This window comes from Heloderma suspectum, chromosome 6, assembly GCF_057233095.1.
Source record: "Heloderma suspectum isolate Gila_16-S chromosome 6, 16-S_ref, whole genome shotgun sequence".
In the NCBI taxonomy this organism is placed as follows: Eukaryota; Metazoa; Chordata; class Lepidosauria; order Squamata; family Helodermatidae; genus Heloderma; species Heloderma suspectum.
The window spans coordinates 37,286,736-37,312,202 of record NC_139463.1 but is presented as its reverse complement, the minus strand read 5'-3'; the positions used below and the strand labels follow the sequence as shown (position 1 = coordinate 37,312,202).

The 25,467-nt window shown below is 45.1% G+C and overlaps 1 protein-coding gene across 1 annotated transcript in view; it reads right to left on the bottom strand.

Annotated features, from left to right (window-relative positions):
• Positions 1-3,053: 3,053 nt before the first annotated feature.
• KCTD9 (potassium channel tetramerization domain containing 9) overlaps positions 3,054-25,467 on the bottom strand; it is a 33,349-nt gene continuing 10,935 nt past the window's right edge. The window contains exons 3-12 of the mRNA XM_084803942.1: positions 23,664-23,707; positions 23,464-23,560; positions 22,290-22,348; positions 19,097-19,225; positions 16,521-16,588; positions 15,479-15,574; positions 12,646-12,795; positions 10,855-10,960; positions 9,371-9,504; positions 3,054-8,045 (exon numbers count right to left, since the gene is read on the bottom strand). Coding sequence (XP_084660068.1) covers positions 7,929-8,045; positions 9,371-9,504; positions 10,855-10,960; positions 12,646-12,795; positions 15,479-15,574; positions 16,521-16,588; positions 19,097-19,225; positions 22,290-22,348; positions 23,464-23,560; positions 23,664-23,707 — 1,000 coding nt within the window. The 3' untranslated portion in view covers positions 3,054-7,928. The remainder of the gene's footprint in view (positions 8,046-9,370; positions 9,505-10,854; positions 10,961-12,645; positions 12,796-15,478; positions 15,575-16,520; positions 16,589-19,096; positions 19,226-22,289; positions 22,349-23,463; positions 23,561-23,663; positions 23,708-25,467) is intronic.

Below are 25,467 nucleotides of genomic sequence, written 5' to 3'. Positions count from 1 at the left end.
ATTACAGCCTGCTATCTGTTGACTGCTCCTATATTAGAGGGTGTGTTTGTGAGCTGTCTAAAAATGGTGCGTGTGTGCGTGCGTGTGTGTAACATGTCAGATGTGAGTGGGGAGGATGAACACAGGCTATTACACACAATATACCTGAGACTTTTGCACATCTTCCCTTATGCACTTACCTAGTCATATTTCCTGTCCTGCTGTCCACCAACGTATTAGTGGATTAAAGTAATTTGCTAAAGCTTAAAATAGTTGAGAAATATTAGAGATTAATTTTGATAAAGGTTAATGCTGTTGTGGGATTTTTTTGGTAACACCAGGATTAATGTGAGACTCCTACAGATGGTCAGAATCAAGTTCTTTTAGAAATTGTTAATAAGAAAGGGGGGTGGGAGTTCTTAGCCGGCTGAGATTATCTAACAACATGTTGTCAGCATCCCAGTGCACACTGAGACAGTAGCTGAATAGGTGGGTGGTTTTCTATAGTCATGAGAGGGCAAGCTATGGCTAGTTTCTCTCTCTGTCACACACACACACACACACACACACAGTGTAGTCTTAGTAAGATCCTTGGTATGGGATCTAAACATATGGCATTGGATCCTGCAACTAACTTAAGACCCATTGATTTCAGTGGGTCTACTCTACATGTAACTAATTCTGGATCAATCCAAAGTCCCGTATGCCCTTAATACCTTTTCTGTGATCCAATATATCATCAGAGCTGGGAAATATGCCCCCCCCCCAGAAGTTACCGAACTGTAACTCCCATCAGATCGTGCCAGCATAGCCAACAGTGAGGGAGGATGAGAATTAAAGTCCAGTAACGTCTGGAGTGCTGCACATTCCTCATCCCTGCAAACCCAGCCTCTATGTCATATTCCTACTTCTCTATCAATAGCCAAAATTAGGGCATTACAGCAAGATCCATACTGGATCAAACTGTGAACAATGAAGAACAAACTTCCTAAAGCAAAGTGTGCAAGGCCCTAAACCGCTGTCGGTCTGGGTTATTTGAGAGGCCGCCTCATCCCTTACATTCCTGCCCACTCCCTTTGGTCATTAAGGGAGGCTCTTTTGGTGGTTCTGCTTGCAGTCTGGATTCAGCTGGAGGCCACTCAAAAAAGGGCATTTAGGGCATAATCCTATGTGTCAGACAAAAAAAGTCCTACCACTCCATGCTGGGAGTTGTAGGACTCCTTTCTGTCTAAACATGCATAAGATGGCACCCTTAGGGTAGTTGGTGACCTTTAAGCATATGTTAAAATAATTTCTCTTCACCCAACCTTTCCCAGCTTACTATTTTTGTTGACTGAGTGTGTTGCTGGTTGCTCTTTTAGATATGTATATGTTTAAAAAAGGCATTATTTTTATATTTTATTTTATTCTGCTTTGTCACTGCATTTAAAAAAATTTATTTGTACACCACTTAGATAATTTCTTTGGTTAAGCAGTGTTATACATTTATTAAATAATATAATACATATATGGACCAGCCATTGGTGAACTGCAAGCAGTATCTAGCCCACCTCTCAACTGAGGTGTGTGCATGTGTGTATGTGGGGAGGGCAGCAACACTGATGCGGCATAAAACCAACCAAGTCTTGCCATCTTCCTTCTCTCTCCCCATCTCCCCCCACCCCCTTTGGGGGAATGGTGTGCAAAGTAGCAGTGATATGTGGCTAAGCCTTTGGTCTGGTAATGGGGACTGGATTGGTCCACTGTCCGATTTGCGGCCAGGATTGTAGAACTGTGTCTAAACTAGCCAAGGTAGATGATCCACCCAAGGTTGAGCAATTTTAGCTTTGGTACTATAAATCCTAAATATAGTTAGGTAGGGATGTATGGATTTTGTTAAGTCCACTGCATCTGTGTTTTGTGGATTGTCAGGCATCTTTCATTCCATCATCTGCTCATTGATGGGATTTTTTTTAAACAAGAGCTGTGCTAATGTGCGTTAGCGCAATGTGCATTTGCGCTAATGCGCATTAATTGCTGAGAATTAACACTAATGCAGATTAGCACAAATTGCAAGTCCCCAGAATCCACATGACTTGGGAAAAGCTGGTCTGCTCTGGAATCTGCAGGTCGGATTCATGGAAATCAAGACTCATTTGAATCCTTTGTGGATTTCTCTGACATCCCTATAGTTACCAGGAAGTCACCCTTGCTGAACTCAGCAGACGTTAATGCAGGGTTAAACCTGCTTCAAGTTCAACTGCACTTTAAATCTTTTTCGAAGAGAACTAAGTGTGCACTTACCTATCTTGCCTTAAAATCAGCAGGGGAGTGTTTAAATTTGCCTGGATTACCCTTAGTGCTTCTAAAGCCTCGATTCTCCAATCCCTCTTGGATGCGGTGTTTGAAAGTGGATTGACAAATATGCAAATTAAAGTCTGTCATGTGACTAAGCTTAGTAAGTGTCTGATTCAAGTAAGGGCTGTCATCACAGGATCCAAAGATCTTGTTTAGATGTGCTTTAAAGGCTCAAACATTCCTAGTAAGATATTTTGAACAGCAACCACCTTCTCCATGGTTTTTGTTTGAAGGGTGGGCATATCACAAACTGCTATGGGAAGTGACTTTCGTTTCAGAGCAAGTTTGCTGATAGGCACTCCAAAGTAGTTGCTCCTTTCTTTGGCTCCTGGCCATCTGTCTTATGTCAGGGTTGTTGGAACCGCTTTCAGCTCTATGGGCCACACTCCGGTGGTGGGTGGGGCTGAAGGTGAAAGGGGTGGGGCCAAAAATACAAGCATATTTTACTGCAAAGCTCTTACTGACAGTAAGTAGGCTGTTAAAATCCGTTCACCCCTGTGGTAGAGAAGAAGGCTGATGGATGGGTAAGGGGAGTCAGTTCCAGAGATGAGTTGCCCTTATAAAGGTCCTATTTGGTCACCACCCACCTCACCTCAGCAGGGTGGTGTTCTGCTGTGGGAGCCTCTGAATGACTTAGGAGCCAGGCATAGGCTTTTCGCCCTTTCCAGGCCTGCATTTCCCTTCCTTAGGTAACTGTCCAAGCTTACATTACAATGAAGAGGCAAGATTTCCTTGAAAACGTTTGATATTCTTTATTGATGCAGTTGCAACGCAGCCAGCAATCCATGCTCTCTGACTAGGCTTGCTGCAACTCTGGAGAAGGTCTCCTACACGCACGTGAACAATGCTGTGATTATTGAAGACGCACGAGCGCTGTGAAACGCACAGAATTTATACACGCAAGGTTTAAGAAAATAGAATTGTGCAATACAATATCTCTTACTCCTGTGTGATACAAACATGGTAAGACAAAGAAAAATAGCTACATTGATTTCTTCAGACTTGAAAGCCCACATAAAGTTCCCATGGAAGTTGGTTTGGTACCTTAGAGGAAGTAGCACCTTTTAATAACATAGCTCCGTCTCTCTCCTTCACCCCTCCTCCCAAAATTCTTTGGTGAAATCACCAGTGTTTTCAAGTCTTCTAAGCCACAAAGCGATTGCTCAAAATGCCTGAAGTGAATTTCCACAGTACCACCAAAGCAATATACCTACACCCCAATGTACGATTTCACACTGGTGAGTGAACTTTCCTACTTTCCTAGTGAAGACTGTGGTTGAGGACTTGTTTCAACCCAAGCTGAAAATGCAGCAATGTGAAACGGCACTGTGATTTTACTATTATTTGCAAACAGCGGAAGGAAAGGAATGTCAAGTTTTGGAAGGCCAACATTTCCATTGAAAATATTATAGTATAACTGTATTAGCCATCAGTTTACAAATTCAAGGGTTAAATGTGACACACATCCTTCATTGTCAGTGAACACTTTAACCTCCCTGGATGTAACATCAAGGACCTTAGGGTGGCAGTTCTAAAGCAACTGAAATCAAGTGCTTGCATGGAACATGAGATTGCAGAAGAAGAGATAACGACATCTGATTGTGTTAATCAGGGACTCAATTGGGACTATGGTTTCTATGCACATTATCAGGATAGTGCATTTTGTGGTTTGTAACTGTCACAGAGAATGGAATGCTTGCTGCAGATCTTTTAAAATGTCTTTTCATACTCAAAGGCATCAGCTCCGCTTATAGCATCTGATGAAGTGGGTTATAACCCACAAACACTCATGCTAATTTATTAAATAACTGAACAATTAAACAGCCTATATGTGTGCAACACTTAACCCTCGAATTTCCATTACAGTTACAGCAGCCTTCCCCAAACCTGGGGCTGTCCAGATGTGTTGGACAACCCCCACAATCCCCCAGCCAGCATGAGTTATCATCCAACACACCTGGAGGATGCTAGGTTTGGGGAAGGCTGAGTTAGAGCATAAAGTCCCAGGTTTAGCATTGAGAAGAAACGGACACCCCAGACTTCATCTAAGAAACAAGTTTCATTCTTTGAAATGAAATTAAACAACAACCCTGCATTCACTTGGTGGGAGTCATTTGGTCAAGGTAGAACGTAACTGTTTCTGCTACCTGAATTTAGAACTCACTGCAGATGATCCAGAGGTGCCGATTTCCTATCGGGACATTTACTTCTGCATAGAGGTAATTGCTTTTTCTGGCACCCAGTTTTACTTGGTATGGAAACTTTTGCCATGTGCTTGTTTTGACTGTAGATACAGAAATACACAAATACAAACCACTTTTGCATGGACATTTCAGTGGAAAATGTCTCTCGTGCTGACGCTTGTAGGACAAATGGTTAGGTGTTCGTTGGTACTCTCCCAAAGTCCACGATACCCTCTTTGCACAGGGAAATGAGGAGGAAGAAACTGAGCTGTTGGAACTGAGAGCCATGGTCCCTGTGCCTGTTCAAACCAGGGTTGTTCTGGTCATTCCAAAAGAAAGATCTACTAGTTCCCCATTTTCAGAACTCACCTAGATAGTTGCATAGGCTAGTATGCGCATAACTGCTACTTATTGTTCCTCTAGCACAGGGGTGGGGAACCTTTTTTGGCCCAAGGGCCAAATTGGTTCTGAGCAAGCACATTGGGGGAGGTCACATGCCAGCAGTGGCTGTGGGCAGGGGTACCCCACTGCTGACATGCAGGCCTGACATGATTGCCAAGACCCCATTCACTCTCACACACAAAATGACTAGATTAACCCACATTCAGTGGTTGAATGTGGATTGTTGTTGAACCGTGGGTTGTTCGTTGAACCATGGGTTGGCATGTTGTCTAAGCCCAGAACATTTTATGCACAGTGGCTTGTTAACCATGCACTGTGGCTTATTTTTCTCGAACAAGCCACCTTGAGAACCCATAGTTTGTTGTTGGATTGTTCAGGGTGGTTAACAAGCCACCCTGCAAAAAATGTCTTGGGTTCAGACAACACGCCAACCCATGTTTCAACGAACAACCCACGCTCAACCACTGAGTGTGGGTCAGCATGTTGTGTGAACAGCCCCATTTACACTTACATACATCACCTCTCCCCCACCCACTGCTTGATTCTAATGGAGGAGGGGTGATTTTTTGGGGGGAGGGGGTCACAGCACTGGGAAGGATAAGGTAAGACCTCATCTCACCAGCAGTGTTTGTCCCAGAAAATGTTTTCCCCACGCTGCAATGTAGCTTATAGGAGGAAGGGAACTCCAACAAGGAATAAGCCAGCAGAGAACTTCCTGTGGTTAGCAACCAGCTCACAGGCCAAAGATTCCCCATCTCTGCTTTAGAAAGAGTAGCAGTAGAGGACATGAGTACATACATCAAGGCAGGACAGCAGCCTGGGTGCCTTACTCCAGGTGCTGCTGAAAAGTCTGTGTATCTAAAATGGAGGGGGGAACCACAGCCCTCCAGATGTTGTAGGGCTATAACTCCCATCAGCCCCAGCCAGCACGATCAATAGTCAGGAATTTTGTGAGTTACAGCCCAACGACATTTGGAGGGCTGCAGGATCCCTACTCGATCTAAAGGCTGCCTGACCGTGTGTCTACATTTCCACTTCCCCCAACTAGGTGCCTGTATCTCCCAGCTTTCCTGACCACTGACTATGCTGACTGAGGCTGGTGCAGGTTGAAGTCCAAAAAGCCTGGTGGGCACCAGCTTGGAAAAGACTAGTATAAGGTATATAATGAAGTTACTGGGGTGGAGACAATTGTGAATAGTGAAAGGGTAACTGGGCTGACTCCGGCCGAAGGTTTTGATCGTTGAAAGGTAACTATTTTTTAGCCTTTCCTTTCCTTGTAGTGTTTTTCTATACATTTTTCTAGGGAAGGTTTTCTGCTGTCATAACTCCTGGACCTCTCTTTCCCAACGTCTTCGGCAACAGGTATTTTAGACTGCTCCTTCTGGTCCCTCCCTGACAAGAGACTTCCTAGCAGGACCAGCAGATGCTCAGCTTCTGGAGCTCAGCTTCCCCAAGCAGCATCAGGTTCAATTTTTGGCCAGGAAAAGCAGGAGCTCAGAGCAGGCCAGAAAGAAACATGACAGGTAACTCCACAGTGATGAAAGCCCAGCAACAGGATGAGACTGTTGCAACTTTCAGGGTCAACCCGGACAGCTCCAACGGGGTGGGGCGGGGCTTGATGGGCTACAGTTGGAACAGGGACATAGATAGGTGTGTCTGCAGAGAAATGACATGGTTGTTACAATGGAGAAGCCCACCTCAGGGATCTGGGGCAGATTCTGCCTTTGGCTTGCGTGTGCATGTCTGCATGTGTGTCCCCAATTACAAATTATCCTATACTGCAGCCTTCTGGAACCAAATGCCCTCCAGATGTATTGGCCTACAACTCCCATCATGCTCCAGCCATGGCTGGCTGGGGAATGCCAGGAGCTGTAGTCCAACACAGCTGGAAGGCAGCAGGTTCCAGAAGGCTGCCATAATAAGAAGCAGTAAGTTAGAGCACTGCACTTCTGTCTTCCATCACTGGATCAAATTGCAATTAACAAACAAGAACAGACTAACAAAACTGTGTGTGTGTGTGTGCGCGTGCGTGTGTGTACCTGCAGCCCTCAGCCTAATTTCAAAAGCCCTCTGCATGTGATCAGTTCAGAACTCTGGTAAGAGCGAGCTGTCCCTTTCCCTGGCAGCCCTCTGGGTGGAAGTGAAAGAGTGAAAGGGGTGGGGGAGGGATGGCAGAAAGAGAAGAGGGAAGACCCACCCACTTTTGGCTCCAGCCCTGCCCACCGCCACTTTGTCCCTGCCCACTGCTGACACTTGGCCCTGGCAGAAAAAAGGTTGCCTGCAATGAATTGAACCAAAGATCAGCAATTGGTGGACCGCGTACGGGGTCCAGCCCAAAGGCAGTTCTCACAGTTGCTGGCATGCTCGATTAAAGGGGCAGGGTAAGTACACACACACACATACACTCTCTCTCTCTCTCTCTCTCTCTCCAAGAATTCACTTTTCAGTTATCTTAGAACACTGCATAATTAAATTCAAGGTCATCGGCATGACACTTATGTTACCTGTGATGACTCTTTAGTCAGCAGCCATTTTTGTTTCCCAAAGAGAGGTTTGAAAGTAGACACATTTCATCCCCTCCCCCTCTCCCACACAATGTAATACACCAAAATGAGCATAGCAATGCAACTATCCCTACTGCCAAACCTGAAGTTTTGCTACTACGTATGAATTTACCATTTGAAAAAGATCCATACTGCAACTAGAAGTATAATAAATATAAATTGCATATATTGTGCTTTTATAAATAAAACAAAATATCTTAAGCTGCATTCTAGAGTGAGGTGGCCCAGAAGGGCCAACACACGCAGGGGGAACAGCAACACCTCTGGGTTCTAAAGCCAGCTAGCTTTCCCAATTGGGTTCAATATCTATTCCTATGCATATGAAAGGGAATAGGTCCCATGCCTGCATGACCAGAAGCACTTCCTTCAGCACCGCAGAGAAACCTGACCCATGGAAGTAACGCCTCTCCTAGGTCAAGGAGAAAGGACAGACTGCAGCAGGGCTCCCATTCCTCTGGACAACCTATCTGACGCTCTGAGACATGTGCAGCGGTGTCAGCATCTCTTCAAAGATGGCTCCTTTCACATTCGATCCTCTCAGGTTGGCTTCTTGTAGATCGCAACCCGATAAGTCGCAATTCTAGATGGCAAAGAGGAGCCGTTAGCCGACGCTTAAATTGCCTTTCATACATATTACACACACATTTACATCTACCTCTTACTGCTTCCATGTTATAAATGAGAAGAGATGCCAGCCTTCTTCAATCTGGCACCCTCCAGATGTGTTGGACTAGAAATCCCAACATCCCTCATATGGGGGGGGGGGGTAGGCTGACATAAGCCATGTGACAATGGGGCCGGCGTAGTTTCCTGTCCACTCTCGCCTCCTGTTAGATCCAGCACAAACTCCTCACTTTTACTTTCAAAGCCCTCCGTGAACTTCTGCCCCACGTCTCTCTCTACTTTTGTATGGTATTACACCCTTGCCTGAGACTTTTGCTCTTTCACCACCTTCAGCCACTCGTATTCCATTGCTGCTCCTTATGCCTGGAACTGAAGGATGCCACCTTTCACCATCTTCCTTCAAGTCCCTCCTTAAAACCTACATTTCCTGTGAAACCTTCAGCACGAGTTCCTGACGTTAACCACCCCCAAGCAAGTGTAAATTAACTGAATGCATATTCTTCCCCCGTTTATCCTTCCTTCCATCTCCCCTTCTCCCTGTGATGGCCTGCTGTGTTGAATTCTAGATTGCAATCCTTGTTTTTCTAAAAGTCTGTGCATATTGATAGCACTATATAAATGAATACATTAGGTTGGCTCCAGATTTAGTCATGCTTAGAGCAGTCCCACTGAATGCAATGGGCAAGTCAGTCATGACCAATGTAAGTCCCATTGATTTCAATAGGTCCATTCTAAGATGACCAACTCTGGAACAAACCCAATGCCATCCTTTTAGTGCCGGGCAAAAAACAGTTTAATTCACCCAGGCATATTAAACTTGTTCATAGTTCTTATTTGCGCTTCTGCTTTTAAGGGCTGTATTTGCAGTCTTATTTTATGATATAAATCGATTGGAGAGTGTCTTGAACTCCAAATAAGATGAAAGGCACTCTATTAAAAACAGCAAAAAAACCCGAACATCCTAAACTACTTCCATGTTAATTTAATGTTAGCCCTGAACAGGACTGATAAAATATTTTATAGACAAATGTTTGGTTTTTTATTACAAGTACAAAGGGACACTTCTTCCTTTAGCTTTCCAGAATTCTGCCAAATCAACAGTCGAACAGCATTCCACAACAATGTGAAATGCAGTTAACTGAAAAGGTACTCATAGCACTGAGAACCAGAGACCCTTTTAAAGGAAAGGAAAACTGAGATTCAAGAATATGGCAAGCAGAGGCCTGATCCATCTGTATTTCTTGTCTTAGTTGCTCATCAGCAGCTGAAAACGTTATTCACCTCTAAGTCGGTCCCTGCCAGAGTTGCTCCTCTCAGGTTGCAGTTTTTTAACTTTGCATTTTTCAGGGTTGCAACTCTCAGGTTAATGCCGGTCATTTGACTCCCTTCCATATCGACACCTTTCAAGTTGGCACCTAAGGTAGGAAATACAATGTTATGTTTATTTTTTTAAAGAAAGTGTGACAGTTTGTTCTCTCTCTCACATGCACACACATACACACACCAAACTTGGGGAACTGTGGCTTATTCTAACTGTACTTAGTTAATAAATCCAGAACATCAAACCGCAGAACAAAGTATGGCTAGTGTTAAAAACAGAGATGAAGCTCAAGGGTAGGGAATGTGTAAATCAGCCTTCCCAACCTGGAGAAATCAATCAGCCTTCCCAACATGGCTGAGGATGATGCAAGTTGTAGTCCAACACATCTGGAGGGCCCCAGGTTGGGAAGACTGGTGTAAATTTTCCAGATGATTCAGAAATTGCCCAAGTGAGTGTGAGGTTTTGTCTGAACTACATATATGAACATCTGAAGTTGCCTTATACTGGCTGGGTTCAAATGTTGGTCCCTGGCTGCATAAGCCATAGTTTTATGAAATCAGGGACAAGCACTGTGGCCGTGCGCATCTCCCTCACCTCCCTCCCTCCCTCATGCACTGGCTGTGGTACAGAGATCCTGGCTTGCATTAAGCAAGAGTGCCTTGTTGCATCCAGACCAGGGACCTCTGTTTGAATAGTAGTTAATAAAACCTGTATAAGACACCGGGTGCTCTTGACTTATTAACCAGAGCCCAGCTAATGGACCAGCAAGCCCAGTGGTGTCTACTCCAGCGTTCCCCAACCTAGCGCCTTCCAGATGGATTGGGCCACAACTCCCATCATCCCAGACAGGCCAGGGATGATGGCAGTTGGAGTCCAGGGCACGTGGAAAGCACCAGGTTGTGGCAACAGCTGGTCTGCCTTGACTAGGGCTCAGTGGTGGCTGATGACTTCAATTCTGGAGGGGATGTTCAGAACAAAACATTACTGGTACTACCCAAGGTGCTGAACGGTGCTACCTAAGGTGCTGAACCCATTTCAAAACACTGTTAGGCGTTTTGGCTGGTGGTAACTAAAACCCTGAATGAAATCACAACCCCCAGGGAACTGGAGTCACCAGTCATCACTGCCAGGAGCAGCTCTCCAGAGTTTCAAGCAGAGGTCTTTCCCACAGTCTGTTACCAAATGGTTTAAGCTGCAAATGCCCGGTGTCAATCCTGGGACATTCTGCATGCAAAGCAGGTGCTCTGCCACCCTACTCTAACGGCCATGTTTATGAAGCGATCCATCTTCAACGTTATCCAAGACCATCCATAGATCCTATATGGGAAACCCCCTCATTTCACCTTTAGCAATCCTCCAGGGAATTTCAGAACTTCTCTGTGACTGCAGCATATGTAACTTACAAAGAAAAGGCACCCAGGTGGTTTGTTTGTTTTTTATTTACCTTCCAGGTTAGCTTTAAGGCCAGAGGGGTCCTCAAAATTGCATCCTTTCAGTGATGCTCCCTCTGCATTAGAACACAGCATCTTCACACCTTGCAGGTTGGCACACTGCCAAAGAGAGAGGTAGACAAAATCATATTCGGAAGGGAGAAAGAACGTAATAGAATCATAAAATAGTGGGGCTGGAAGAGGCCTATAAGACCATTGAGTCCAACGCTCTGCTCCATGCAGGAATCCAAGTCAAAGCATCCCTGACAGATGGCTGTCCAGCTTCATCTTGAATGCCTCCAGTGTGGGAGAGCCCTCACCTCCCGAGGTAATGGGTTCCATTGTCGTATTGCTCTAACAGTCAGGACGTTTTTCCTGATGTTCAGCTGGAATCTGGCTTCCTGTCACTTGAGCCCATTATTCTGTGTAACTTGAGCCCATCATTCCATGCCCTGCACTCTGGGATGATTGAGAAGAGATCCTGGCCTTCCTCTCTGTGACAACCTTTCAAGGACTTGAAGAGTGCTACCCTATCTCCCCTCAGTCTTCTCTTCTCAAGGCTAAACATGCCCAGTTCTTTCGATCTCTCCTCATAGGGCTCTCTTTCCAGTCCCCTAATCATCTTCGTTGCCCTCCTCTGAACCCTCTCCAGCTTGTCTGCATCCTTCTTAAAGTGTCATCTGGTCCAGATGTGTATCTCTGAAGCTGGAGAGATATCTGCCCAACCTTTCCTTAAAAACCTGGAGATCCACAGCCTTCACTGGCAGCCTATGCTACTGTTGAACTGCTCCTACAGCCAGAATGCCAGTGGAGGCCGGTGGCTCCAATTTCGGTGGGGCTGCAAATCCATGCTGGCTTTTAGTCAAAGCCAGCCAGAACTCTAAAGGAGCTATCCAAGGTGCTAAAACCTATCACAGAATAACTTTGGGACCTCTAGCTCCTTTAGAGTTCCGGCTGGCTCTGACTAAACGCCAGAATGGATTGGTGGCCTACATTCCTGTACCCTAAAGCCACTGGTTCTTGTCCTATTCTACTGAACAAGGTAAAGAATCTGTGCTATCCTTTCTGAGGAATGGTTCTTGGTTCTGGCAGGAACACAGCAGGACAGTTCCGTGCCATCTCCTTTGCCTCCGTTGTACTTTACTGGTGGTGGGAAGAATCCCTGAGAGCCACGTGCATACTGGATGGAGCCACACACACAGGGAGAACTGGATCGATGACGGAGGGGGAAGCTAGAGCCTCTTCCCTCTGCCCACGACCTTGGTCGGGATTGCTGTCCTGGTACATGATCAGCTGGGCTCTCCCAGGCTCACGAGCCAAATGGAATGCATCTGAGGGCCGCAGGTTGCCCACCCCTGATGTATAGGTGGGACATTCTAGGAACACAGGCTCCCTTATACTGAGTCAGACCACTGGGCCATCTAGCTCAATATTGTTCCATCTAGCTCAATATTGGCTGCACTGAATGACAGTGGCTCTCTAGGACTTCAGACAGGAGTTTTTTTTCCCCCCCTAGCCCTACCTGGAGATGCTGGATATTGAACCCAGGACCTTTTACATGCAAAGAGGGTGTTCTACAACTGAGCTATTCCATTTGGCTTCACATCTTTTCAAGTTCTAGTTAGCAGTCGCTCAGCATGGGTACATCACTTAGGGGTAAGGCTGACATCCTATTAAATCCATCTTGGTTGATTTAATCGATCTGATTAATCTGCATAAATTTGCACAGAAAAGGGAAAAGATGGTAGTTCTAAACAGAAAGGTATACTTCCGTTGTTTTTAGCTCCAGTCGAAGCAACACTCACATCTAGAACCGATCCGGAGAGGTCTGCCCGTTCGAGATTTGCGCAGCACAAGTTGGCGTGGGCCAGGTTGCATCGGCTCAAGTTGGCCATCTTGAAGTTGATGTATCGGAGATCTAAGCGGGAGAGGTCTGCCCCGCTGAAATTTAAACCCTGAAGAAGGAAACAATAACACCCTGGTAACACTCTTCACCTTCTATGTGGCACTTCAGAGCATTCAAAGTACTTTACCTGTATGAGATCAGTAACCTTACAACCACCACCCTGTTAGCATTATCCCCACGCTGCAGGCAGAGGGGTGACACCAAGAAATCACAGCTTGCCTAAAGCCAACTAGTGTGTAAGCCAACTAAAGCCAACTAGTGTGTAAGCCAATAGCAATAGCCACTAGACATTAATTGGTAATAAAAAAAGATCAAACATGAAATGGAATCAAACATGAAATTGAATCCAATTGCCTCCTGCAATGAAGAAAAAACAACAACAACCCTAGCATATCACGGAGACAGATTCTTCTAGCCCAGCCCACTCCCCTTTGTGCTAGTTTTCTACTTGCAGGGTGTATCCAAAATTGCGATCCACCTCTTGCCATCAGAAATGGTACAGTCCAATCTACCATTTCAAAACTCTGCCACCTCGTACTGTTACAGGTGTGAGAGTCTGCACATTCCTCCAGAATAAAGTAGTAGAATTTGGAACTGTCCCACCTCAGAATGAAGAATTAAAAAAAGAATGCTGCCTCATATAAAAACCTCCCTGCATGTAGACAGCTAGCATATCAGAGATGAAGATTAAAACATCTCTCTCCCCTATATGCTGACCAGCTGCATGAAGGGAGCTTTTAACAACGGGGAGCATTGGAAAATGTCAGAGGTAGACTAGTCCCAATTCTGCCACGTAATTTTGCACGATTTATTTAAAGTATTTATGCACCACCACCAAATATTTATGCATAACCTTTCTGCTTAACCACAGGCCTCCAAAGTGGCTGACAATAAGTAAAAATTAATACATAATAAACATACTATTTTTAAAAAGAGACAGCAATGATTTATGAAGGTTCGGGGGGGGCGGGATGAGGTTAGAAAGTATCCACGCACCACGCCTTAGATGTTTTATTACTTATTAACAGTATTTCTGTGCCAGCCGGTAACTAAAGTTATCTGCATGGCACACATAAAAATGGTTAAAATACAATATCAACAATAAAAAAATATGAGAGCAACATAAAATGTATCACAGCACGGATTAAACAGTAAAACCTAAAAACACAGACAGATCTTTAAAAACTTTAAGAAAAAGGCAAAACCCATTAAGAAGCCACTAAAGGGCTCCTACAAATCTTGGGAGAATTTTTTAAAAAGTCTTTGCCTAGTGCCCAAAGTAAGTGCCAGACAATCCTCTCTGGGAAGGTTATTCCCTCACCGGGGCATTTTCACCTGCCAGCTCTTGCTTGGCGGTGGCTCCAAGGATGACCTCAAGGTCCGGATACAAATATATGGGAGGAGGTGATCCTTTAGATCAGGGGTCCCCAACCCCTGGGCCACGGACCAGTACCAGTCCACAGCCTGTTAGGAACCGGTCCGCAGGGCAGGGGGCAATCCGTCCCTCCCCCCCGGAATCATTGCCAGCCCCAGCTGGCTCCGTGGCAAGTCCGCAGAGCTGCTGGCTGGTTCTGGCCGCTGGTGGACTTGCGGACGCCATTTGAATCCCTGTTCTTCAAGTAATAGGCTATGTAAATATTTATGTAGCCTATTACTGCAAAGAACAGGGACGCAAATGGCATAACACACGCCATTTGCGTCCGTGTTCTTTGCAGTACTAGGCTACGTAAAGATTTACGTAGCCTATTACTTGAAGAACAGGGACGCAAATGGCATCTGCTATGACGGACGCCATTTGCGTCCACAGTCCAGGTGCAGCGGATGCTATTTGTGCCCACAGTCCGGGCGCAGCACCTACAGTCCGGGTGCAGCTACCCCCCCACCCCCCGAAATCCCCCCAGGATGGGCCCGGACCAGCCGCCGCCAGGTAGGTTTCGTCCTGGGGGGATTTCGGGGGGTGGCGGGGGGTAGTCCACAAAATCGATCCCTGGTGCCCAAAAGGTTGGGGACCGTTGCTTTAGATAACCGGGCCTTCAAGCCATTTAGAGCTTTACAAGTTAAAATCGGCAATCTGAATTGGGCTGGGAAATTGGCTATACGATCGGCAGGGGTTGAACAAGCCACCGTGGCTTGTTTAATCCCCAGAGCATGCAGGGTGCCATTAGCCTAGGTACCCGCCTGGGTGCAGCTTGCCGTGTCATCTGAACCTGGGCACCAACAACCCTCATGGCCGGTTGCTGGGTTATTTGAGGGCGGTCGCCCCTACCCAAGAAGCCATGCTGCCCAGGTTCAGACAACATGACAAGCTGCGCCCGGGTGGGGAACTAGGCCAATCGCGCCCAGCACGCGCCAGAGATTAAACAAGCCATGGTGGCTTGTTTAACCCCTGCCTATTGTGCAAACAAGCCCAGTGTAGATGTTGCTGCATCTTATCACCCAACCAGCTTGACAGCCTGCAGTTCTTTCTGGGGGAGGGGGACTGATGAAAGGGGGAGCATGATGGAAAATATCCACACCTCAGGCTTTAAACCACCCTTCCCCAACCTGGTGCCCTTTGGACTACACCTCTCTTCATCCTTGATTAGTCATGCTGCATGGGAATGATGGGAGCTGTAGTGCAGAACAGTTGGCAGACACCAGTTCCAGGAAGCTGCCTTAGACATTACTTGGTAATGTATACAAAGCTCTACCAAACCACACATACAGACAAACACAACCTTTTCTTTTGATACCTGACAGCGTAGCTCTGACTTGGTGGAGGTTGCAAGCAGGAACCGGACAAATTCCTTTCGGGAAATTGGAGAATGATCTTCTGCAGGTTGTGAGTTCTATAGGGAAACAGGGAGAGGATTTATATCAGGCCTGGGGGGTGGAGTGGGGCAACCTGTGGCCCTCCAGATGCTGTTCAATTACTACTCTCATCAGACCCTTGCATCCAGAATGGCCAGTGGTAAAGAATGATGGGAGTTGTAGTCAACAACCTCTGGAAGGCACAGAGGTTTGCCATCCTGATTTGCACAAAAGCAGCAAAAGATGGCACTGCTGTCATTAGCAATGAGGGTTTGAGAAATTTTTGAACTGGGATACTTTCTGATGCCCATGGGGAAATTATTATCATAAGACTCGTAAATATTTTCTTTATTTATAGCACTGGTATACCGCTCCACATCTAAACAGATTCTGGAGCAGTGAACAATAAAAGATAAAAAGAGTAAAACACCACATTAAAACATATAAATATTTTAAGACATGACCACTCAGAGATTTCCTAATGTTAACATTCTAAGGGGAGGAAAAAATGAAGGCTGATTAAAAACCAACAACTGTTACCATACTAATATTATCAATGCACAGTTCTTTGAACATGGTCTCTCTCTCTCTCTCTCTCTCTCTCAGCAGCCTTCCCCAACCTGGTGCCCTCCAGATACGTTGGACTACAACTCCCAGCATCCACCAGCCAGTCATGCAGGGAGTTGTAGTCCAACACAACAGGAGGGCACCAGGTTGGGGAAGGCTGAAATATAATCTTAAGGATAACCATATGAAAAAAAAATGTTAATTACAATTTTGATAGCACCCAAGTTGACTGGTATTGGCTCCATTCATTATGCTATTATTTAAATGTTATTGGGGTGGTGGGGCAAAGGGATTTTTAGAAATAGAAATATTTCCACAGGGGAAAAACCAAAAAATTTCCATGGAAGATTTTCAGCCTGCATCAGTAGTATTGGCAATTGGGTGAGGAAATAAAAATGGTACAAAAGCTACAGTTACCTTAATAGCTATTTCAAGATGTTCAATTAGCGAGTCAATCCCAAAGAATCTGGCTTCCTCTAGAACTCCTAGGAGAAGATCAGAGATACTTAACAAAGGACAAGAATGCAGCTTTGCAGTCACTAAAAATAGGATGGGATACACCTTGAATCTTCACATATGTTCAGTGTGCCTTGTTCCCTTAACCATGGTCACAGGTGTTGGCCACAGGGTTGTGCTCTGCAGCCCCCAAGGCACAAATCTTTCCTCCACTGAGCGAATACCCCTTGCGGGCTTATGTCAAATTTTAAGCACAGTGAGAGTTAACTGTGGTTTGTGGAACAATAAGGGTTTGAAGACAGTTTCAAGAGAATAATTAGTAATGAAGCCAGGTTAACATTAACCATGCTGGGTCACGGTGTTTTGAAATTACTGTTTTAACTACCAAAAATATTGACAGGTAGAAGACTCCAAAGAAGCAGTAATAGGTAACACAATCCACACTAGTTAAGATCAGTGCCAATGTAAGTCATCGTCATCATGTCTCCTGCGTTGACATCCAAAAGGTTAAGGTGAGCAGAAGCAGAATGTGTGTGTGGGATGTGAAGGAGAATATAAGAATCTGCACAGCATAAAGATCCCCTGACCATGAAGAGATCAGCAGCTTTATTATTACTCACATTGCTACCCACACCCTTCTGAACTCACGGTGGCACACATGGATAGGAGTTACTCCATTTTATTCTCACAACTACCCTGTGAGGTCCAGTTAGGCTGAGAGACAGAGTATGACTGGCCCAAAGTCACCCAATCAGTTTCGTTGCCAAGCAAAGGTTTGACCTGGGGTCTCTCCAGCTGAAGTCCAACACTAATGCAGCCTTCCCCCAAACTGGTGTCATCCAGATGTTTTGGGCTTCAACTCCTGTGAGCCCAAGCCAGCATGGCTAATGGTCAGAAATGCTGGAAGTTGTAATCCAAAACACCTGGAGGGCACCAGCCTGGGAAAGGTTGCTCTAACCCAGGGGTGTTGAACCTTTTTCAGCCTGAGGGCCAAATTCTATTTTGGATAAGGTCTCGGGGGCCACATTCCAGTGGTGGGTGGGGTCGGAGCCAAAAGGGGAAGGGCCAAGATACCAAAATACCCGCATAACTAAGTCTTAGGAGAAGTAATTCAACCTTTTAGAGTGGGGAATGCACAAAAGCCGAGAAACCATCAAAAGATTGGTTGTTGGGGGAAAGGAGGTGGGGCCGGGGAAAAGGGAGTTGCTTTGTGGGGAATCCCAGAGAGCTGGATTGGGACCCCAGGAGAGCCACATTTGGCCCCTGGGGCCGAGGTTCTACACCCCTGCTCTAACCCCTACTCAACCCTGGAGTACGTGTCCACTGGCCCCAAATCCAGACCTCATTTCCGCAGCAGCACAAATTCAATGTGTTTCCATTTTATGCCCATCCACATTAGCTCCTGGGAAGACGAATAGATGGTTCTCACCATTTTTTAACAATTCTGTATGAGCCACGCCATTTAATAAAAATGTCGGTCGGACATAGCTTATATTGGATGTAATTGGGGAAGGAGGAAAGGAGATTTAGTTCTTGGCCAAGAGGTCCCATAGGTCCTTCAATTTAGGACGGGTGTGCTTCCAGCACAAGCAGTGTTCTTTTCCATGAGGAATGTGGAGAGTCAGACAAAATTTAGGAGTACAGGATGCAAAGGTCCCCAATTACAGCTGCACATGACTGACTCTTCAAAGAGATGTCCCAAGCAATCATTCCAGCCTTTAATAAACTGAACAGTAACAAATACATTTGTGAGAAAGTATTGGTTCCAGTGGAGTCAAGCGGAGTTTGGGCACAGAATTCACTGATGTCATATTCAATATTATCCTTTCTCTGGTGCCTATCAATTAAGGGCCATGTTACAGATGATATGGGAGTGCCATAATCAGATCAGACTTCTTTAAAAGTTTGAAAGCAACCACAGAGGCCATGAATTGATTCAGGGCAGTGGTGGGGCGGGGGTAGTTAACCCTTTCCTCCAGCATCATCTTCCCAATTGAGAAAAAAAAATCTCATACCTCCCTCTCCCCCAAAGCTGCCAGTAGTTTCAGTAACGGGGGGCAGGGAGAAACAGGTTCCCCCCACCCTACAGCAAAACTATTAATTGCTTTAGGGCACAATTTTCGAGCCGGAAAATAGGGCAGCGGAAACAGGTTTAATCTGTGTCCCAACATCACGGTCCTAACCTAGTCTCTTCTCTCACCACTGCAACTGCTTTATATGTAAAATGTATAATTAAATTCATATAGAATTGACATAGAATTATATATTGTACGTCTGAGAAAAGAGGTCAGGTGATCCAATCACAGATCTCCTGCATCCCATGGAGTTTGTCTCTCAAGTCTGTAGGGCATACTTCCCCCCTCACCCCAAAGAAAAAGCAAAACTAAAACAAAAATGGACCAGTATTCAGAATCCCCAGCACTCCTAGCTCTACACAGGCAACACCTATCTGCCTTTTTAGGCTTGTCCGGGAACATTTGGCTGCAACACCAAACCCCACCAACACCTTATAGAGCTCCCGCCCCAGTAATACATACCCAGCAAATTAATGCCGTCATTCACAATGAGCTGTCCATGGCGCAAATAATTCAAAATCGGTTCGAAGTACTCGGGACTACGGTCAATTAGGAAGGCTCCCCTGTGATCCCGCTTGTTCCCCCAGGCATCTGTTTCCAGCAGCAAGTGTCACACAAAAATTCAATGATTTTTTTTTTTTTTAAAGAAATGCTTTCATAAATCAAACTTGTATTGCAACAAGCCAACTTTACGCGAGTTTAAGTTATTTAAAACAGACCAGGACCAAAGTGTTCGAACGGCCCCTTTATTTAAAAAAGAGATGAGAAAATAGAGATGAGAGTGTTACGCTTCCACTGAGACCTGGATTCAAATTCTGGTTCAGGCATATGGGTCACAGAGAAGTCCCTACTCTCCACAGATAAATCCTTTAGTGAAGCAGAAACATTTGCTTTATTTTGAACAACCTTCCCCATCCTGGTGCCCTCCAGATGTTTTGGACTACAACACCCAGTATTCCTGATCATTAGCCATGCTGACTGGGGCTGATGGGTGTTGAAGTCCAAAACATCTGGAGGGGACCAGGTTGAGCGAGGCTGATTCCCCAAAAGTCCATGTCCCTTTCCCTCAACCACTGATCATTTGGTAGTTTCCCAGCTTTTGTGCAGTTTTTTTTCCCCATTCGGCCCTTGGCCTGAAAGAGGTACTGCGCCCCAATGCAGGGAATAATGGAAAAAGGCCTAGTTCAGACAATCTAAGGAACATGGGTGGGAGAGTGCTGCTGCACGCATTCCCTGCTTGTGGTTTCCCGGTTGACAGCAGGTTGGCCACTGTACAAACAATGCTGGACTAGATGGACCCTTGGCCTGATCCAGCACTGCTCTTACGTTCTTACTCTAAAGCATGGTTTAGATAATTGCAAATGAACCACAGGAAACTTCACATATTCCCCCTCCCCATCTGTTTTGTGTATTTTTGAACCTGGTTTGTTTTAACTATTTATTTACTTATTACATCTCTATACTTCCCAATAGCCAAAGCTCTCAGGGTGGTTCACAAAAATTAAAAACCACAAGCACAGCATAAAATATAAAAGCTTCAAAGTGTAATATAAGTGTACATCCCGAATAAAACCTAGCAGCAATGCAGAGATTTAAAATATAGATTTAAAACAGCAGAGCTACAAGGTTAGAATGCTAAAATGCCTGGGAAAATAAAAAGGTCTTCGACCTGGCACCGAAACTAGTATAATGTAGGCGAACCTCTCTAGGGTGGGTTCACCAGGCAAACCTCTCTAGGGAGGCTTATTCCACAGATGGGGTGCCAGAGCAGAAAAGGCCCTCTTCCTGATAGCCAGCTGCCTCACTTCCTTTGGCAGGGGCTCCCGAAGTTACGTTATTGGCTGTAGGTTCTCCAGCTCTCACGGCATGCAATCTGGTAGCTTGTGAAATCTGAGTTTAGTGATGGGTTTATACAACTTTAACTTAGCACAAGGACAGAAAGGGAAGGGGCCATAGCTCAGTGGAAGAGCACCCGCTTTGCAGGCAGGAGGTCCCAGGTTCAATCCCTGACCTCTCTGGTTAAAAGGATCTCAAGCCAATAGGCTTGGGAAAGGACCCTGGAGAGTCTCTGACAGTCAGACTGGACAGTGACAGGCTAGTTCAGCCATTCCCAACCTGGTGCCCTCAAGATGTGTTGGATGGCAACGCCAACCGTCCTGAGACAGAAACTGCCGTTGTGGTCCAACACACCTGGAGGGCACCGGACTGGTCTAGCAGACCAATGGCCTGAGGCAGCGGGAGACAGCTTTTCAAGAAATTGACTATAAGAGATTTAGATGGAGGAAGAGACCCATGAAGTGGGAGCTCTTGGACGAAGGACTAAGTTCTAGAAACATTCAAACTCCTGACATTCAAATTCATGGTCCAACAAAACCAGAGTCCTCGTTGGTTCTTTTTAAAAGTCAAAGTATTATGAGTGAAAGCCAATTATACAAGTTAGACAACTTTTAAAAAAAGCATTCTACTTTTTGCGGCTCTGGTATTCTGGGGATCTGAAGCTCTTTCAGGAAGGACCAGTCTAAATTTACTCTGTAAAATGCCATATACGCTAATGGTACCATGTTAGAACAAACCACATTTTCCCCAAGCTCATACATAGCAGGAAACTGTGGTTTAGTCAAAAGTGAAAGCAGGTGCTTTCATTCTCTTCCTCTTGCACACAAAGAGGGGATGAGGAACCTCACTGCCGCAGTTTGCTCACGATCATCTAAACTGGGCCAAAGGGTATGTATGTTTACACCTTACAATAAGCAACACTCGCGAGATATAGGTTGGCGAAATCCAGCATGGGAAATGGCTCTTATGGATTCTTATAGCTGGACAGGAAGAAAAAAAGTTGCGGCAGGTACAGAACATGAGGGGGAAAGATGGTCAAACTTTCCTTGTAAAACACCACTGAAGACACAGAGGTCTGCTCTATGTTATAGAGTCATAGGAGGGTTGGACGGGGCCTGTAAGACCATCAAGTCCAACCCCCTGCTCAATGCAGGAAGTCAGAGCATCCCTGACAGATGGCTGTCAAGCCTCATCTCGAATGCCTCCAGTGTGGGAGAGCCCACCACCTCCCTAGTTTGAATCAGACCATGGAAACAACTGCCTAGGGAGGTGGCAGGTTTTCCATCACCGGTGGTTTTTCAAGCAAAGACTGCACAGCCATCTATCAGGGATGCTCTAAACTGGATTCCTGCACTGAGTAGCGGGTTGGACTTCATGGCCTTAATGGTCCCTTCCAATGCTATGAATCTGGAAATTCCACCTGAAAATCTATCTCATAAGAATCGCTCAAATATCAGCTTTCATTACTGAAGAACTTTTTTTAAAAGCTACATTCTTTGGTAGAGAACGAAGTATGTCAATATGTGCTAAAGATAAAGGGAAGAAGTGGCTGATCTGCCTCGCAGGGTTGTTGCAATGATAAAATGGAGAGAGGGAGAAACCACACGCTCCACTTTTAGTTGTTTGAAGATGGGCAGGAAAATCATTTGAGCTTCTAGCAGACCCATAATGGCCAGAACATATCAAACTAGATATGTGTGTTTGAAAACAGGTGGACAGATTCTCAGAGCAATCCATTTGGCTTTGCGAGAACACCTAATCTTCCTGCTACAATTGTAGTTAACCTCTTTATCACATAACAATTTCAATTCATACTGACCTTTATCTTTAAACATGCGAGCCAGCATGCTATCAGGTTCTTTACTAACTAAAGTGCTCCTAGAAAAAAAGCATCAACAACACAGAAGTATTAATGAATAAGTTGAAAGCCTTGCTCTTTAGATCAGCATACAGGTTGTGAATTATTATTTTGTTTGCACCCGTTCTGCTTTTGTGTGCAGAACGTATTTGTCTCTTTATGCTTTTATTTGGTACTCTTATCGCAAGCCTCCATTAGCAAAAGAATGATAGAGAAAAGCAAATAAAAGTAAATAATGGGTTTTTTTTTCCATAGCGGTGTTTCTAGAGAGGGCAAGAGCTGCCAGATACTGCTTCGAATCTCGAGCTAGCACTTTAGTGGGATGGCATAATTTTCTGGAATGTCAATATTGATTTTGCCCATCATCTCAGTGGCTTGGTAGAAGTGCGCAGTTGTCAGGAGCACCCTAGCTGCCTCTTGCAGTCCCCACCAATTGCCAACTCTGGACACAGATGACGAGGAATTCTTTCTGAGACTTTATTCCTTTATTACTTTATGACTCTTTCAGAATACTAATCACTAGCGACAAAGCAAGGAACAGCACTGGGGAAAGATAGCAGAGTAGCCTAAGCTCTGCTGGGTAAGGCAGTTACCTGGGTAAGGCAGTTACCTGGGTAAGGCAGTTACCTGGGTAAGGCAGTTACCTGGGTAAGGCAGTTACCTGGGTAAGGCAGTTACCTGGGTAAGGCAGTTACCTGGGTAAGGCAGTTGGTTCCCATTTGAAGGAGAATCACGGGACCTGAACTTATGGACTAGGGAGAGATCCTCCCTCTTTCCCTTGGGTCCTTGGGATGCGACTGTTTGCGCGCCAAACGAGCGCTATGCCTCCTTTCGGCGCCCTCCATCTGTTACCGCTCCCTGCGTCTGCGCCGAGCATCCAGCAAGCCCCCCTCCAGCGCTCTCTCACTGCCAGGGTCACTATCTATCCCAGGAATGCTGGCAGGAGGAATCTCTGCCAGCTGCTGTGCTTGTGGGAGATGAACGAGCTCCTCTCCCACGGATTGCTGTTCCTCCTCAGAATCAGAACTGCTCTGGGGCTCTATTGGCTCAGTTTCCACCCTGACAGCAGTCAAAAGAAATAGTGTTGTTTCACCAAAGTGTAAATTTTAGAGCAAGGAGACCTCTAGGTTCTTACCGGGTAGTTGTAAAGTACCGTCCTCCGACATTGAGTGTTATCCAGTCTGAATGAGATCCCGTTAATTCTTCCAGTGGGTTTACATCAGTCTGGGGATCTGCAAACATGAAATGTAAGTAAACACTTTTTGCGCCTCTGTAAACTTCTGACTGCCAATCTCTCGAGGCAAAAAACAACTGATCAAAACTCTGGATGCTTACCAATAAATGGTTCCCCTTCACATACAAAAAGAACATCATCATCCCTGTAGTGGGGCGAAAGAAAAAGCCAGCTGTTTCCATGTACAAATAAAAGGGAACATAACTCTTTCAGATAATATTAACTAGCTGATTACCGTCAATCTCGAAAGTAGTAAATCAAACTAGGGACACTAAGAACCAATGGAACTGCTTCAGAATAACTGGCTTGGTGCCCAAGAGCCAGCTAACGATACAGAAAAATCATGTGGCAAAGCCCTACTAGGACTTCTGTCATGCCACAATGTCTGTATGTTCCCACAATGCACAGAAACTAGCACATCAGGGAGAAAGCGATGCCTGAACCTTTGCAGCAGGAGGAAGATTTTGATGTGGGGTGTGGGGAACATTCTGGTCTAGTCCTAGGAGGACTGTACTATGTGACTTTCTTAAATGTATAGTTCCGCTCTTAGAAACCAAGCATCCAGTTCTGATCCCACCTTTTTACATGCTGTCACCATCAGTTATGTGAAGCTTCTCCTCATTTGCAGATGTTTAAACCAAGCTCTGTGTCTGAAATTTCTTCTTATACATCGGGTAGGGGAGGGGGCATCTGGGGGGCATCTGGGGGGCATTTTCTCCCACTGGACACCCCCCCACACACACACACCCCCCATGGCTGCACTCTGTGGGGTACCGGGAAAACAAAACAAAGGGGTTTGGGCAGGTGGAGTCGTGGTTTTAGCACTACAGAGCACTAAACAGGTCAAATTTAGCTTGTTCTGAAGCTAATTTTAACCCGTTTAGCACTCCATAGCACTAAAACTGCCATCTCCCCTCCACCTAAACCTTAGTTTATTATAAAATTATTAATTTTTATTAATAATAAACATTATATAATTATAAAAATTATTATAAAGCCTGCGTGTTGCCCACCTATACATAAAACATACTTTCTGGCTTCAAAGACAAAGTTTTTTGGGCATATTAAGTCATGTAATAGTCACTCGAAGTAGTAGTTGCCATGATTATACTCTCTGCATATTGGAGTTGTTTTGATATTCAACATATTGGCAAGAAAGTATTTTTTTAAAATGCCAGACATTAGTCCCCCCCCCCCTTTTCTTCAAATTGGAAAGGGAGAGCTATAGATTTTTCGGTAACCCATTTGATTCTTTTACACTTTTAACTTTGGATGATACTTTAGGGGAAAAAAATAGTCTTGAACTGAGTTTTAAGTATCTTTTTTTCCAAATCCAAGACTTTTACATCTGCTTTTTATCCAAAATCCTTAAGCTTAACAGCATGTATGGCTGGCAATGCTGGGAAAAGTTTGAATTAGATTCACATTCTTGCAGACTAACCCAAGTTAGGAAGATTTGCTTAAAGTACATTTTCCAGCAAATTTCTTCCAGCTTCAAAGGCATAAAACAAAGCTTTTAGCAGAGCAGGAATTATTTGTGAGAATGCAAAAAGATGAACTGAACACCCAGTTCTCCCACCCCATGCAGTGTGATGGAATATAATAATATTTGCTATCAATTCACAGTAGAATCCCCACAGAACTCTTGCCCAGTTCAGAAGTCACATAAAACACACATTTTGGCCAGCAGCTATGGGCTGGGAGCATGCATGTTACCTTCCTCCACTTCCTCATTTGTAGTAACCAGTTTACAGTAACATCTGGATTGGGCAAACTGTGGTTACCACTAACCCTGGCTCACCTCCAAACCAGAATCAGAAACCATGGTTTGAAGTGGGTTTCCATTCCTGGGATTGGATCCAGGATCCGCCTTCTTCAAGAGGAAAGACTCCGCTCGCAGAAGAT